Below are 13577 nucleotides of genomic sequence, written 5' to 3' on the forward strand. Positions count from 1 at the left end.
GTTCTGGGCTGACCTTGTAGCATCCTTCCAGTACCTAATGGGGGCCTGCAAGAGAGCTGGAGAAGGACTTTTTACATGGGCATGTAGGGATAGGACAAGGGGGAATGGCAGTACACTGAGACAGGGTGGGTTTAGATTAGATATTAGGCAGAAATTCTTTATTGTGAGAGTGGTGAGGCACTGGAACAGGTTGCCTAGAAAAGCTATGGATGCCCTGGAAGTGTTCAAGGCCATGTTTGAATGAGGCTCTGAGACTTCTGGTTTAGTGGAAGGTATCCCTGACCATGGCAGGGAGGTTGGAACTAGATGATTTTTAAGGTTCATTCCAGTCCAAACCATTCTGTGATCTTATGAATTTGAGTGGCAGCACCAAAGGAAGAGGACAGAGCCCATCCCTGGGAAAGGACAGGCATGGGACAGGGCTAAACTGTCAAGAGAGGAAAGGACACAAGGGCAGGGAGGGGACATAACAGGGTAACTGCTGTATTATTTCCATTATCAGTGGAGTGGTGTTTTCACATATTTAAGGTAGGGATGTATCCATGTAATAGTGATCAAACATTCTTAGAGGTTAATGCATGGTTAAACTCTTTGCTACATACAGTCAGCTCCTGCTGAATCTCTGTCGGAATTCTGCTGTGTGGGTTATGGTACTTTCTTTCTTTCTTCTCATGTCCAAGTCTTATCTTTGAACTTTATTTTACCTGACAGTCACCTGGCAGTCACCTCTGATGCTTTATTTCAGTAAAGGAAACAGGCATATTTTGTTTCAGAAAATATAATGTTGTTTTCTTGTACTTTCATTTCAGCAAGTGGTCAAATCCTTTGAATTCCAGAAAACCGATTCCCATAGCCCCACGTTCCACCCAGTTGACTTGAGGTAGAATCAATTAATCTGTCAACAGTTCTTAAACCATCACAAAGTTACCACGCCAATTAATGAGGAACAGGGAAGGGAGTGAAAAAAAAGGTAAAATGAAGACAGCTTCCCATTTTTGCTCAGCAAGCCTGAGCTGCCAGTGTGGCAAAGCCAATAGGAATCTGAATTACTCAAACAATTTTCTGCCTTTCCCTCCATGGTGCTTCTAGTAGTTATTGTGTTGAAATTATCTCCTTTTCTAGCCCATCACTCCCAAAAACATTAAAATAGAGAAAGCTCAAGCTAATGTTGAGAATTGAAGCTTAAAATGAGACTTCCCTGCCCAAAGCACCTATGGATCAGACAGTAAATATGCCATTTATATTAACTGTGCTTCTGTACACCCTGTGTACACCTTTCTGTAAATGAAAGATTACAAAGGACCAAGGAGAAAGTTCATTATTATTTTTGTAATATAAATACATATATTTTAGAATGCATAGAGCACTCAAAGTTTCTTCCCTGCATTAGTATTAGCAATTTGCATTTTAATAAATTGCTTACAATAAAATAATTTTTTAAAATGCTAGGGGGAAAATCCCTCTTGTTTCACTATAGCTGTGAATAATAACGGTGGGAATTTCTGTACAAATCCTAAGTATGCTGTGGTTTAGCTGGTAGCTTTATTTCATAAGATCATAGAATGGCTTGGATTGGAAGAGCACCTTGAAGATCGTCTAGTTCCAACCCCCTCGCCATGGGTATGGACACCTTCCACTAGACCAGGATGCTCAGAGTCCCATTCAGCCTGGCTCTGAACATCTCCAGGGATGTGGCATCCACAACTTCCCTAGGCAACCTGTCCAGTGCCTCACCAGCATCACAGAAAAATTTCTTCCCTAATATCTAATCTCTTTCCATTTGAAGTCGTTTCCCTTTGTCCATGCTCTTGTAAATTATCTCTATCCATCTCTCCTGAAAGCTCCCTTTAGGTAGTAGAAGGCTGCTCTAAGGTCAGCCTGGAGCCTTCTCTTCTCCAGGCTAACAGCTCCAACTCTCTCAGCCTGGGTTCACAGGAGAGGTGCTCCAGCCCTCTGAGCATCATAGAACATCCAGCTCTGGACTGGCTCCAGCAGCTCCCTGTCCTTCCTGTGCTGGGGACTCCAGAGCTGGATGCAATACTGCAGGAGGGCTTTCACCAGAGCACCAAATACATATTCAATATATAATTACTACTAGCAGTAATTATAATAAGGACTGTCCAAAGCGGAACTCGCGTATCATGGGGCCACCTTCAGGGAACCTGCGACGCGGCTCTCGTCACCGAGCTCAGCTCCCGTTGCGCAGCACTCCCTTTCCAGCAGGGCGCTGTCCCCGCTCCCCGCAGAGCTGTTTATCCTCCGCCTCCTAGATCCTCCGCTCCACCGGGGACTGCTGCCAGCCGTGCCCGCCGCCAGGAGGGCGGTGCCGGCGTCCCGGCCCGCCCCAGCCCGCGGCCCGGCCCCGCGCCCGTCGCCCCGGTGACGGGCAGAGCGGCCCGGCCGAGGGAGGCGGCGGGCGGGCCGGGGGCTCGGTGGCATCGAGCTGGCTCCGCCCCCAGCGCCGCGGTGAGTGAGGGGCGGCGGGGACGGCGGCCTGAGAGCCGCCCTCGGGCCGGGCTGGTGAGCGCCCGTGCGCCGGGGGCTGGGCCTCCCTGGGGCTCTCCCAGCACGGAGGAGGTGCGCGTTTGGGCTGGAGCGGGAGCGCTCCGAGCTCCATTCCTGAAGGGGAGGGCTGCTGCCGGGCGGCTGGGCTCGGTGTGCGGTGAGCTCGCGTGTGGGGGAGCTGCCCCGCTGCAGTACCGCGTGGGTGCGGAGCCTGCGGGGACAGGCACCCTGCCCGCTTTGGCTTCGCTGGGGTAGAGCCGGGCCTTGGCGGCCCGAGATGTCCGCGGTTAATGAGAGGAGGTGAAGCTTTGTTTAGGAGAAGCGGGGTGAAAGTGGCAGGCCGGGCAGTGCCGAGTTTCACAGCCGGAGTGAGCGGCAGGAGCGCCGCGCTCCCCTCGGCGCTGTGAGTGCTGAGAAGAGACTGGCGCGCACTCGGGAGGCGGCTGGATGTCACCAGGTGGAACTGAAGTGGAAACGAGCATTTGTTTCCATTCTCAAGACGGAGAGGGGATCTCATTAGTGCGTATAGTTATCTCAAAGGCAAGTCCCAAGAGGATGGTGCCAGAGTCTTTTCAGTGGTGCTTGGCGACAGCATGAGCAGTAATGGCCATAAACTGAAACACAGGAAGTTCCACCTCAACATGAGGAAGAACTTTTTTACATTGAGGGTGGCCGAGGAGTGGAACAGGGTGGCCAGGGACGTTGTGGAGTCTCCCTCTCTGGAGACATTCAAAACACACCTGGATGTGTTCCTGTGTCACCTGCTCTAGGTCACCCTGCCTTGGCAGGGGGTTTGGGTTAGATGATCTCCAGAGGTCCCTTCCGACCATAACGATTCTGTGTTTCACTGAAACTTACAGTGGTGCAGATGCTGAAAGATGAGAGGTTCATATTCCTTCTGGATGCTGCCCAAAACAGGAGACTTGCAGTTCCAGCAGCACTGAAACGACTGTTATCCTGAAACTTGCTGTACTGCATGGTGGGAAGGGGTTTCCTGTGGGTAGGAAGTAGTAGCCTTGCTGGCATGGTGGTAATCTGTTGAAAAAGTTGGTGTGAATAATTTTGCTTTGAAAACAAAGCTAGTTTGGAACAAAACAGGGGGAAATACTTAAAGCAAACTGGAGTTCTTAATTTGATATATCCCATCCTGAATGCCTGATACGCTCAAGTGGGACAATATATTATATTTTTAAGGGACTTAAAAAAAAAATTAAGGCAGTCTATTTCAAAGCACCAGTATTTATCGTCAATGTTACTGACTTCTTTCTTGCAGCCGAGTGTCGTGTTTTTAAATAACTGCTGGTATTTGATTAGGGTAATGGATTTGAGGTTAATCTCAAGAACTGGATCCACCTGTCATGGGACCTGATTACTGGCAGCTTTAGTAATATACGTTCACCGTTCACTGCCTACAAAGTTCTTGTAGCAAAATTTGGTTGGTTTTTTTTTGTTTGTTTTTTTTTTTGGGGGGGGGGTTGGATTTGGTTTTGGGTTTGGTTTTTCTTTTTTACTTTTATAATCAATATCAGCATACATTGTGTGCTGTGCAATACTGCCAGTTCTGATCATTGAGAACAGTACTGTGCCACACAAACAGTTTTGGTGATTTCATCAGTTACTGTAAACAGGTTGGTAAAATTTGGTTGTGGGTGTTTTGCTTCTCTGGGTGGGAGGTCTTATTGGGTCATATATCCTAGTTTCTAATTATTTGAGAGTAGTTTGTTTAGGATGCAATTGTAGAACTCTTGGTAAAGCCTGTTGTTTATATATAAGAAATGTAGGTGATTTGTTGCTGTTCTTTACATTTTGAAATGTAATCCAGACATCTGAAATAATATAAAATTGCTGCTAGTGCTTAAGACACCAGTAATACAGTAAAAGTGATGATTTGTTCAATTCTCTAGTACTTGTTCAGGTTTGCTAAATTTACACAAATTAAAGATTCTGTCAAGCTATTTTATTTTGTCCTCTATTTGTCCCTGGCTTTAATCTTTCCTTAATCCTGTGTAAAGAGATTATATGCAGTGTGTCATTAAGAGTAACAACAAGCTGTTGTGTAGACTAGGATTTCTCTTGTCTGTTTGGTACCTATTATGGCAGTTTTACATTTTTAGAGCTTTGCATCTCTGAAGAAACAATATCATATAATATCATAGCATTATTATAGAAAAGGCCACTCCAAAGGCATGTTTTAACCAGAAAAGCTAGACTGGGCCCTTGCTTTTCCTCAGGTTAGTACAAAAGACAAAACTGAACTGCAGATTTGAAAAAGAAAATACAGATATGCTGCTGAGGAAAAATTTGCACACCTGAGTTGGGTATGAGTGGTGAAAATTACAAAGTCTGCAGAAGTCTGTTGTAGTAAAATGTGAATCTCTGGGCCATTTATGTTCTAATCATCATGCTCTGTAATTCCAGAACATGTCAGGTAGGTGTGATGGTACACAGACATTTGTTATCAGGGTATGTGGTATTCACACCTTGTTTTGTGCATTTCCATGGAGTGGATTTGACACTTCCACTTGATCATTGAAGGAATGCACCAGCTTTTCTGTACTTTACTTGATCAGGTGTTTTGGTACCCTAAAATTTAAGTATACAGCAGAAAAGGAATAAAGCAGTAAAATATATTATAGAACAGACAAAAAGAATGATATATGTTATAGAACAGACAAAAATGAATGGGTCTGTATTGTATTATATGGAATTTCTGGAGGGAAGGAACAATTTATGTGAGGTTGTTTTGATTGCACATGCCAAAATATTAAGACAAAAGGAATAATTGTAAAAGCATGTGATTAATATATAATCCAATGAAAATTACTTGGAAAACCAGTAGGATTTAGGCACGAAAATTAGAGGATTTAAAGGTCAATACTTGAGGTTGTATCTAGATCTTGTTCTGTTTATTGCAAATACAAATTTTTCTCACATTGTTTTTGGTGCACTTTGTTAGAGAGCAAAAACTTGAGCATGAAATGCGTGCAAATTCTCCAACATCTTAATGTAACTCCAGGAGTTCAAGCTAGGGCCATCTGTAGCAGATATTGCTAAATCCCCTCACAAAAAACATACCTTAAACAATGCTCAGTGATATTTGTTGAAGCAGAGAAGCACAAGCTCACAAAACTTGTTACATTTCATTTCACATGATACACCTGTCTACACTTATACAAAATGCATGCACAGTTTATCATTGCTGATGCTTTAGATGTGATGCTGTGTTGTAAAATGGGGTATAAGGATACCCTCAAGGTTTTTGTGTTGGTTTGTTTTTTTAATACATACCTAGAGCGAACCATTGACAACTTGCAAGATGGGTATGCAGAATGTATCTTAACTTGGAATAAATACCCTTGATCATCTGCTTATTACCAGAGTCAACAAACAACCTTGTTGTAAAAAGGCATTATTGATGGTATTAAAGACTAGAGTGCATGGAGGCATTCTGGGGAATAAGATATAAAGCTGAATTCTGAGAAAAACAGTTTGCTTAAATATATGAAAGTCCGATTTAAAATCTCATCATAATTTGAGATGCCTGTGTTACTTTTATCTGATTTTTAGCTTTGTATCAGAATACGCTATTAACCAGAAATCTTATTTCACTACAGCTGTGGCTTTAGGGGACGGGAGGTATAGATGGGTGTAGAAAAAATCTTATCTGTAACTATTCCTGACAAAATAAAGGTTGCTTGGTGCAAAGATTATAAATTGAGATATCCACTAGGCCAATGGTCATCTTGACAAGTGATGTGAGATTCTTTCCTGTAAACAGAAGCAAGAGGGAGTACCATCTGTGTTATAACTTCATGCAAGCAGCATTTCAGCTAAGAACAACTTAGAAACATTGATCTGTTGTCCAGGCAGGTGTTTCATTTACACAGCAGGCTAGTCTGCTTGAGAATGTATATTTCACACTCCTTGAGAATCCAACTTTATTATTATTTTGCCAGGCCTGTAAATCTCAAGCCTGAGTCTTGTTATCAGCTGAATCAGAGTTTCTTAATCTGTTTGAACAGACCAGATTGTAGCTAATTTTGCTGTAAGGATAAGCACTAGAGAGCTGCATGCTAAGTTCTCAATCTCCTATAAAGGTAGACTGATGGTGTTTTCCCATTGATCTGAGTTTTATTTCGTATTTTCAGACAGCAGAGGCAAAAGGTAGAGTGTTTGTGTATTAGCATTTGGGTTACAGGGAGTAAATGGTACAATGAGAGGTTGTTAGTTTTTCCTAGTCCTGCATAAATGAGTGACTCTTGTGAGTTTGTGTGTTTAACATCAGGCAACTAGCCTTCAACTGAAGCATTGGTGAGAGATAGTATTGTGTGTAGTGGAAGCTGGGGTTCAGATTCAAACTTGGATTGGGATTCAAAATAATATTTGCATGGATTCAAATATGGTGATTCAACATTGTTCAATATGGATTCTTTTCCAAATGACAGTTCAGTTTTAATCTTTCATGTAATGCATATAAGCTCTGTGCTTCCCTCTGCAAGACTTGTAAAACTGAAGAATAACCTTAACTCTTCAGCCATTACCATGCCTAAGAATTATGTGAACTTCAGAGCAAGATGTCCATTTATGTGGGTGAAAAATGCAGTGGTTATCTTGCTGCTCCACCTCCTTTCCTCACTAACTTTTAAGCATAGGAAGCCTGCTTGCATTACCAATCCAAAACACAGTATTCAGACTCTAAGTTTACCGTGGCACCCTGTGCAAAATTTTTATCCTTATGTTTTCCAGAACTTCAGCCATGCCTTTGTAATAGTTCAGGAAGCTGCTGCTGTCTACAAATTCAGAGTAAGGGCTTCCATCAGAATACACCAGCTTTAAAAACATTTTGCTGGTTCTAGGGAATTATGACAGTAACCTTGACTCTCCAGTTTCTGTTTACTCCAGCTCTAATTGTACAGTAGGCACCTTCTGTGGTTTGAAAAATTTAAAGAAGCTAACTGCATTTACGTCCATTTAAAAAGCACATGTGGTTCTGGAGGGTGCTATTCTTTGATACAAGTAGTAGAGTGTCTCTTTTCTAAAACTACCTGTAAAACTACCTAGTCTTTTTTTAGGTTTTTTTTTAGGGATCTGTGTGAGGATGACCATGTTCCTCTGTCTCCCATTCTTCGTAACTGGATCTCAAAGCAGCTATAGTTTGGAAGAGAGCGGTGAATATCCTGCTGAGTTATGAGAAACATTCACCAACATAAAGCAGTCTGGAAGAAGATTTCTCTTGAGAAAATCAAAGAGCACAGAACCCTTTAATAAAACAGAATATATTTACCATTTCATAAGCTTTTGGCTGTCTGAGTCATAAAAAAAATGAATCGTTACACAATTATGAAACAACTGGGTGATGGCACCTATGGCAGCGTGTTGATGGGGAAGAGCAATGAGTCAGGAGAACTTGTGGCTATCAAAAGGTATGTAGCATCTCAGTTCAGTAAAGGTGCTTGCAAAATCTTGGATTTTCACTTTTGACTTTATTGTTGTCTTCCATTTGTGTAGAATTGAAAAAAAGTTGCCTTTTAAAAGGAAATTAACGTAACAAAATTATTTTAATTAAGATGTTTTACAAGGTGATTGTGACTCAGATTTCTGGTAACTGATCAATAGAGAGACATCAGTCTAATTTGCTGTTTTACTTTGGCTTGTAAAATTGCATGCTGCTTTTGTCTGGTTTGAACGTGCTTCCTTTGAAAAATGTTGTTAGGCCATCACCAAAGGAGAAGCAAAAGTGAATGGCATTAATTAGGGAGTTTATTTATATGAGTTGCAGGAATAGTGATTTTAACAGGTAGATTTGAAATTCCACCCCAGCCCCCCAAATCTTTGTAAGCACTGCATTAAGTTTCAGGTGTTGCTACAGTGATAAACAGTAACAATCTGGTCAGGTAAATAAAGGCTGTCTCCCTGGCTCTAATAAACTTGTGTTCTGTGTAATCAAGAGTATTGTCACACTTGCCTTAAAAGATGATTACGAAACAAGAAAAATTATACTCAAGGCGTGGGGGAATTCCCCTTGTATTCCTAGAGAATTGCAAGCTGGATATAAAGTGTAAGTTGAAATACCAGAAATTGTGACTTGCTCAGACTTTTTCCTCTCATTTATGGATCTACTGTAGTAAGATAATTGTAATATAATTGAGTGACTTTTTTTTAAGAATTTCTGAGAATTTCATGTTTCACCATATCTTGCTGGTACTGTTACTGAAGCTAAAGAATCTCAAATTAATTATTTTAATTATTATTAGCAAAAGGAAGAGCATTTTGTGGGAAGTGGTTAATTTTGTGATTTCAGGATTTGGAATTCTGTTGCATGATTTTGAAGTTTGGGACTTGAGAGGGTACAGTTTTGCTTGAAGATAGTTTTATTTTAAATGAAAATTATGGGTTTAAATATCTTCACTTTAGGTGCTAAAACTTTACCAAAACACAGCAATGACATTCACAACTTCATCCCAAGATATGAGCAACACCAAATGTCCACATTGGGATTTATGCAGGACTTATACATAACAGTGTAATACATTTATTTCTAACAATTAGTTTAGAGGCTATGATATTTCTTGAAAAACATGAAACCTTTTTTTGAAATTAATATCTTGGAACAGATTTTTAAAATTACCAGTCAAGTCAGATGCTTAATTATAACAGAAAGCAGTCCAGATATTTTGGTGATTACAAAAATTAATTTTTTTTGTTTTCCTAGAATATTCTACTTATGCATAAGGACATGATTTTCCATGTTTTATCTGCAGTGTCATTGTTGCTTACTTTATTATTAAAAACACAACTCAAATGATACAAAGGTGTGTTTTATGTCCCTTTTACTTTGGAGTAACATGGTCTCTGGCTGTACTCTTCTAAAGATATTTCAGTTTCAGTGTTTGATGATTAATCACTGTAAATTTTTAGCAATTCTAAGCATTGACTTTGTTTTTAATTATATTGCTGATGGGTATGCTAGAATGTTTTAAATTGAGTTCAAAACATAGATAATGCTAGTGTTGGAAAATATCATTTAGATTTTCTAATTCTAAAAGTATTCTGTACTGTTCACTGAAAATACTCTGTCTTGAACTTTATTTCAGAATGAAAAGAAAGTTCTACTCATGGGATGAATGTATGAATTTGAGAGAAGTCAAGGTAAAGTGGTGAACATGCCACATTTAAAAATAGGTATCTGGTTAGGCTTGCATGAAGGAAAAGGGCAGCTACTGTGTCCAAGTGAGGCTAAACTCTATGAACTCCTTAAATGCTGACAGATTTCACAAAACTGTGGAGTGCTGGCACTCTTAGAGGTCCTGCTGATTTGTGAAATATTCCACTGTTCTCAAGCAGTGGCCATGTCATAGCCAAGCCTCTTATCTTTGAGAAAGGAAAATAAATTGATTTTGGATATGTGTATTTCTGTGGTTTACCATCCTCCTCTTTCATTTTACTTCCAGATTTCTAGCTGTGTGTCCATTCCATATATCTTGTGTTTGGGCATCTGTAGAAAGCACAGGGAGTTTTGGCTAGCCAAGTGATAGAGTAACACTTAAAAACCTGCCAAATAATTCCATGTTTTGGGTGTCTGATTTTCTATATATACAAAACTCCCTACTAGAGGGCTTTTGATTTAACTTATTGGAGACTTCATACAAATCAGTATATCCAAAATGAGCATCTGTAAGAGAATCCTTCTTCATGAAAGCTTCATGCCAAAAAGAAGGGAAAAATATATGCAGGTTTTCTTATTCAGTACAGTGAGCAAGAGCTCTTACAGCGTCAGATTTGTCTTTTGTTGTAGGGAATTAGGTTTTTGTGCTAATCTTTACTTCAGCTCTGAGGTAATCCCTAGAAATAGGTTTAAACTACTATTAATATAGTTGTTGCTTTTAATTTGAGATTTATTCAAACTTCTGGATTGTTCTTCTTTAGAACAGATTACAAGATAAATAATGGGGTATTATATGAATATGCTGTGTGGATTCTGTGCTAGAAACTTAGATGTTAAAAATTTAGCTCTGGTAAGGAATCAAGGTCACTGTGGGGTTATCTGAAGCTGTATTTTGCTCTGTTGCAGTCTCTGAAGAAGCTAAACCATGCCAATGTAATAAAATTGAAGGAAGTCATACGAGAAAATGACCACCTTTATTTTGTATTTGAGTACATGAAGGAAAATCTCTATCAGCTAATGAAGGATAGGTATGTCTTTTTTCTCAGAAAAGGAGTGTGCTATTATGCTTTATTTAATGATTCTCATAGTGCTTTGAAGAACACTTTGAGATGTCTGGTTTTGGCTCTTCTTGTAGCCCCACTGATGTGAACAGGATTTGCTGCACCAGATTATTTGAGGGTAGATTTCTGCATTGCTCTGTTACAACACTGCATATTGTAATGCTTTTGGAAATAAGTTTGATCACTCGTTAACAGGAGAATTGGCATGCCTTTGTGTAGAGCCATGAGAGAAATTCCAAGTAGTTGTGTTTTGGGTTTTTTTCCTCATTAGCCTTCATTTTAATGTATGAAGGGTTGGGTGAACGCTGTTCATGCTACATTTGCTCTTGGTTTGACTTAAGGTGGGGATGGTACATGGATGCATCTTTGTAAGAATGGCCTAATATAGGCTAACTCTAATGTTGCACTCTTGGACAAACACTACATAGTAAGGTTTGCAAGGTGGTCTTTGGAGTAGGACCTGCCTTTTCAGTAACATTTTCTTTTGATGAATTGTTTTGCCTTTAGTGTGTTTTTCTTTCAGACTTTGTCATGCACTGTATCTCGTAGTGTGCCAAGCTCTTGAGCTGACATCCTGGGGTAACTGCTGGTGACATGAGCACAATGTTACTCTGCAGCTGAGCAGAATTGCTCTTAGCAGGGCTCCCTTAAGGGCACCACTGGGTAATGCACCTACCAGTGCTGCACTGTGCAATCTCTGCCTTGCTACAGCACTGTGCATTCTATACTCACCTGTCAAGCACGCTGCTGGCCAGCCAGCTTCTACAGAGAGATAGCACCATGAATGTCTCAGCAAAGTTCTGCTGCTGCACTTCAGGTGGTTGAGGTTAACGCCCAATAGGGTTTTGAAATGAGAGTTGCATCTCTAGTACTTTGACTTGATGGGTGTGTTTTCATGTGTTCATGATGAAAACACACCCATCAAGTCAAAGTACTAGAGATGCAACTCTAGTACTTTGACTTGATGGGTGTGTTTTCATCATGAACACATGCTGAAATAGGCACAAAATAATGTGCCTTCAGAACATATGTGTTTCTTTATTTTGTGTTAGACAAAATAAAGAAACACATATGTTCTGAAGGCACATTATTTTTCTTAATTATGTTTTTACCCTGTTTCTTCACAGAAATAAGTTTTTCCCTGAGTCAGTCATCAGAAACATGATGTATCAAATATTGCAAGGGCTGGCTTTCATCCACAAACATGGTAGGTTTCCTACTAGAGTTTAACTGTGTAGCACTTTTTTTAGAAAATAATATCATGCGCAGAAATAATATTAATAAAATAACCTAGCAAGGGATATTAATCATCTCTGATCAAATCATGGTTACCTGTTTCAAGTGTGGTGTAGTTTTAAACTTTGCCTGAAGTTACTCTTTGTTTTCCTGTAACTGGAGTTTCCTCTTTCTCTTGGAAAGCACTGGATGTTGTTCATACACTGTGCAGTAGTGTTTTCTACTTTGGTTAGCAGATGAATAAACAAACTAAAGAAACTTGTATGCTCTGCTGTACTAATCACTTCTGCATCCTCAAAAAGATCTAATTGAGAAGCATTAATACATCAATAGTCCTGTGCTGAGATACTATACTAACATGATACTCTACATATAAAAAATACTAAAATAACTTGTTCACTAAGAAATTCAAAGAGTATCCTTATCAAATACAGCCTGGATTTAAATATTTTAGTAAGTGGGATGTTTCTAGGAATTACTGGCACAGTCTAAATAAGAGCTGAGGTGTGCTCACAACAATAAAAAGTTTCACACTGTTTGCAAAACTCCTAAAGCTCATGTTTAATATCTGTCTGTGAACTGTATTGCATTTAAAAAGGTAGTAATTTACTCTCATGCTTAACTTTTTGATTTTGTAATTCTTCTTCACATCACTGTGGTATCCTTAAAACTTTCCAAAGACAATAAAACATTAGCTGAAAATAATATAAGAAACAGTGTTCCTAGTAAGGTTTCATTTGTTTTCAATGTACCCTGAAGAGGCCTGTTGGTGAATTAAATGAATAATTAGTTTTATTCAGTATTATCAAATACCTAGAAATTGACATTTTATTGTCCTTCTAATCAGGATCATATACTGTTTATTAGCATCCTCCTTTCCTACACCATTTCTCTGTGAAATAAATTAGAAAATTAGATTTTAAGAAAAACTTCCAATTTTAAATTACAATATTAATATCTTGATTTGACCATAAGTGTATAAGGGAATACCAGGTATGATAAATTTGAACATGTACATTTCACTGTAATAATTTGAATCAATTTCTTACAGTTGTTTTCAATTTATGCATGCAGAAATTCAGTGCTTTATTCTAGCAAGTGGATTTCAATCAAATTAATGGATAACATAGCAAATTGTGTGTTCCAATTAAACAGCAGAATTAATTTGCATAGTGACTTAACCACTGCCCAAGTATAGAGGTCCTCAAGCCAACAGCAAGCATTGAAGAAGCTTTATGTGCCTGCATTACCAATATTAGCATTTCTGAGCAGGATTTGGATATCCTGTAAATGTCTGTATCTCCAAATTGTTGTCACAATGATAAATAACTAGCTAAAAATCATTCAAGCAATTTTATGAATCAAGTAAGTGTGCCAGATGCTCCATTTTCCATTATCCAAAACTGACAAAGCAGTTGTAGTTTTTGCAAAAGATTTCATTCTGAAATTGGGTTTTTACTTGATGTTGCTGCCAGCCAATTCATTTTCCTTAGTGTGCTAATGACAGTTTACATTTGTTAATTTAAGAACATTTGTTAGTGTTCCAATTATTTTATGTTGAATTAAAAAATAAAAAAGAAAAGAAAAAAAGACTGAAAACGACTATAATA

The 13577-nt window shown here is 39.3% G+C and overlaps 1 protein-coding gene across 3 annotated transcripts in view; it reads left to right on the forward strand.

The window, feature by feature from the left end:
- The first annotated feature begins 2378 nt into the window (after positions 1 to 2378).
- MAK (male germ cell associated kinase) overlaps positions 2379 to 13577 on the forward strand; it is a 28479-nt gene continuing 17280 nt past the window's right edge. For 2 of the 3 annotated variants that reach the window (XM_030229568.2, XM_030229577.2), the window contains exons 1-5: positions 2379 to 2466; positions 7578 to 7928; positions 9600 to 9654; positions 10577 to 10698; positions 11859 to 11938. In XM_030229568.2, coding sequence (XP_030085428.2) covers positions 7828 to 7928; positions 9600 to 9654; positions 10577 to 10698; positions 11859 to 11938 — 358 coding nt within the window. In that variant the 5' untranslated portion in view covers positions 2379 to 2466; positions 7578 to 7827. The other variant, XM_050971140.1, reaches the window with a different exon arrangement.

The sequence above is a fragment of the Serinus canaria genome, chromosome 2, assembly GCF_022539315.1.
Source record: "Serinus canaria isolate serCan28SL12 chromosome 2, serCan2020, whole genome shotgun sequence".
In the NCBI taxonomy this organism is placed as follows: Eukaryota; Metazoa; Chordata; class Aves; order Passeriformes; family Fringillidae; genus Serinus; species Serinus canaria.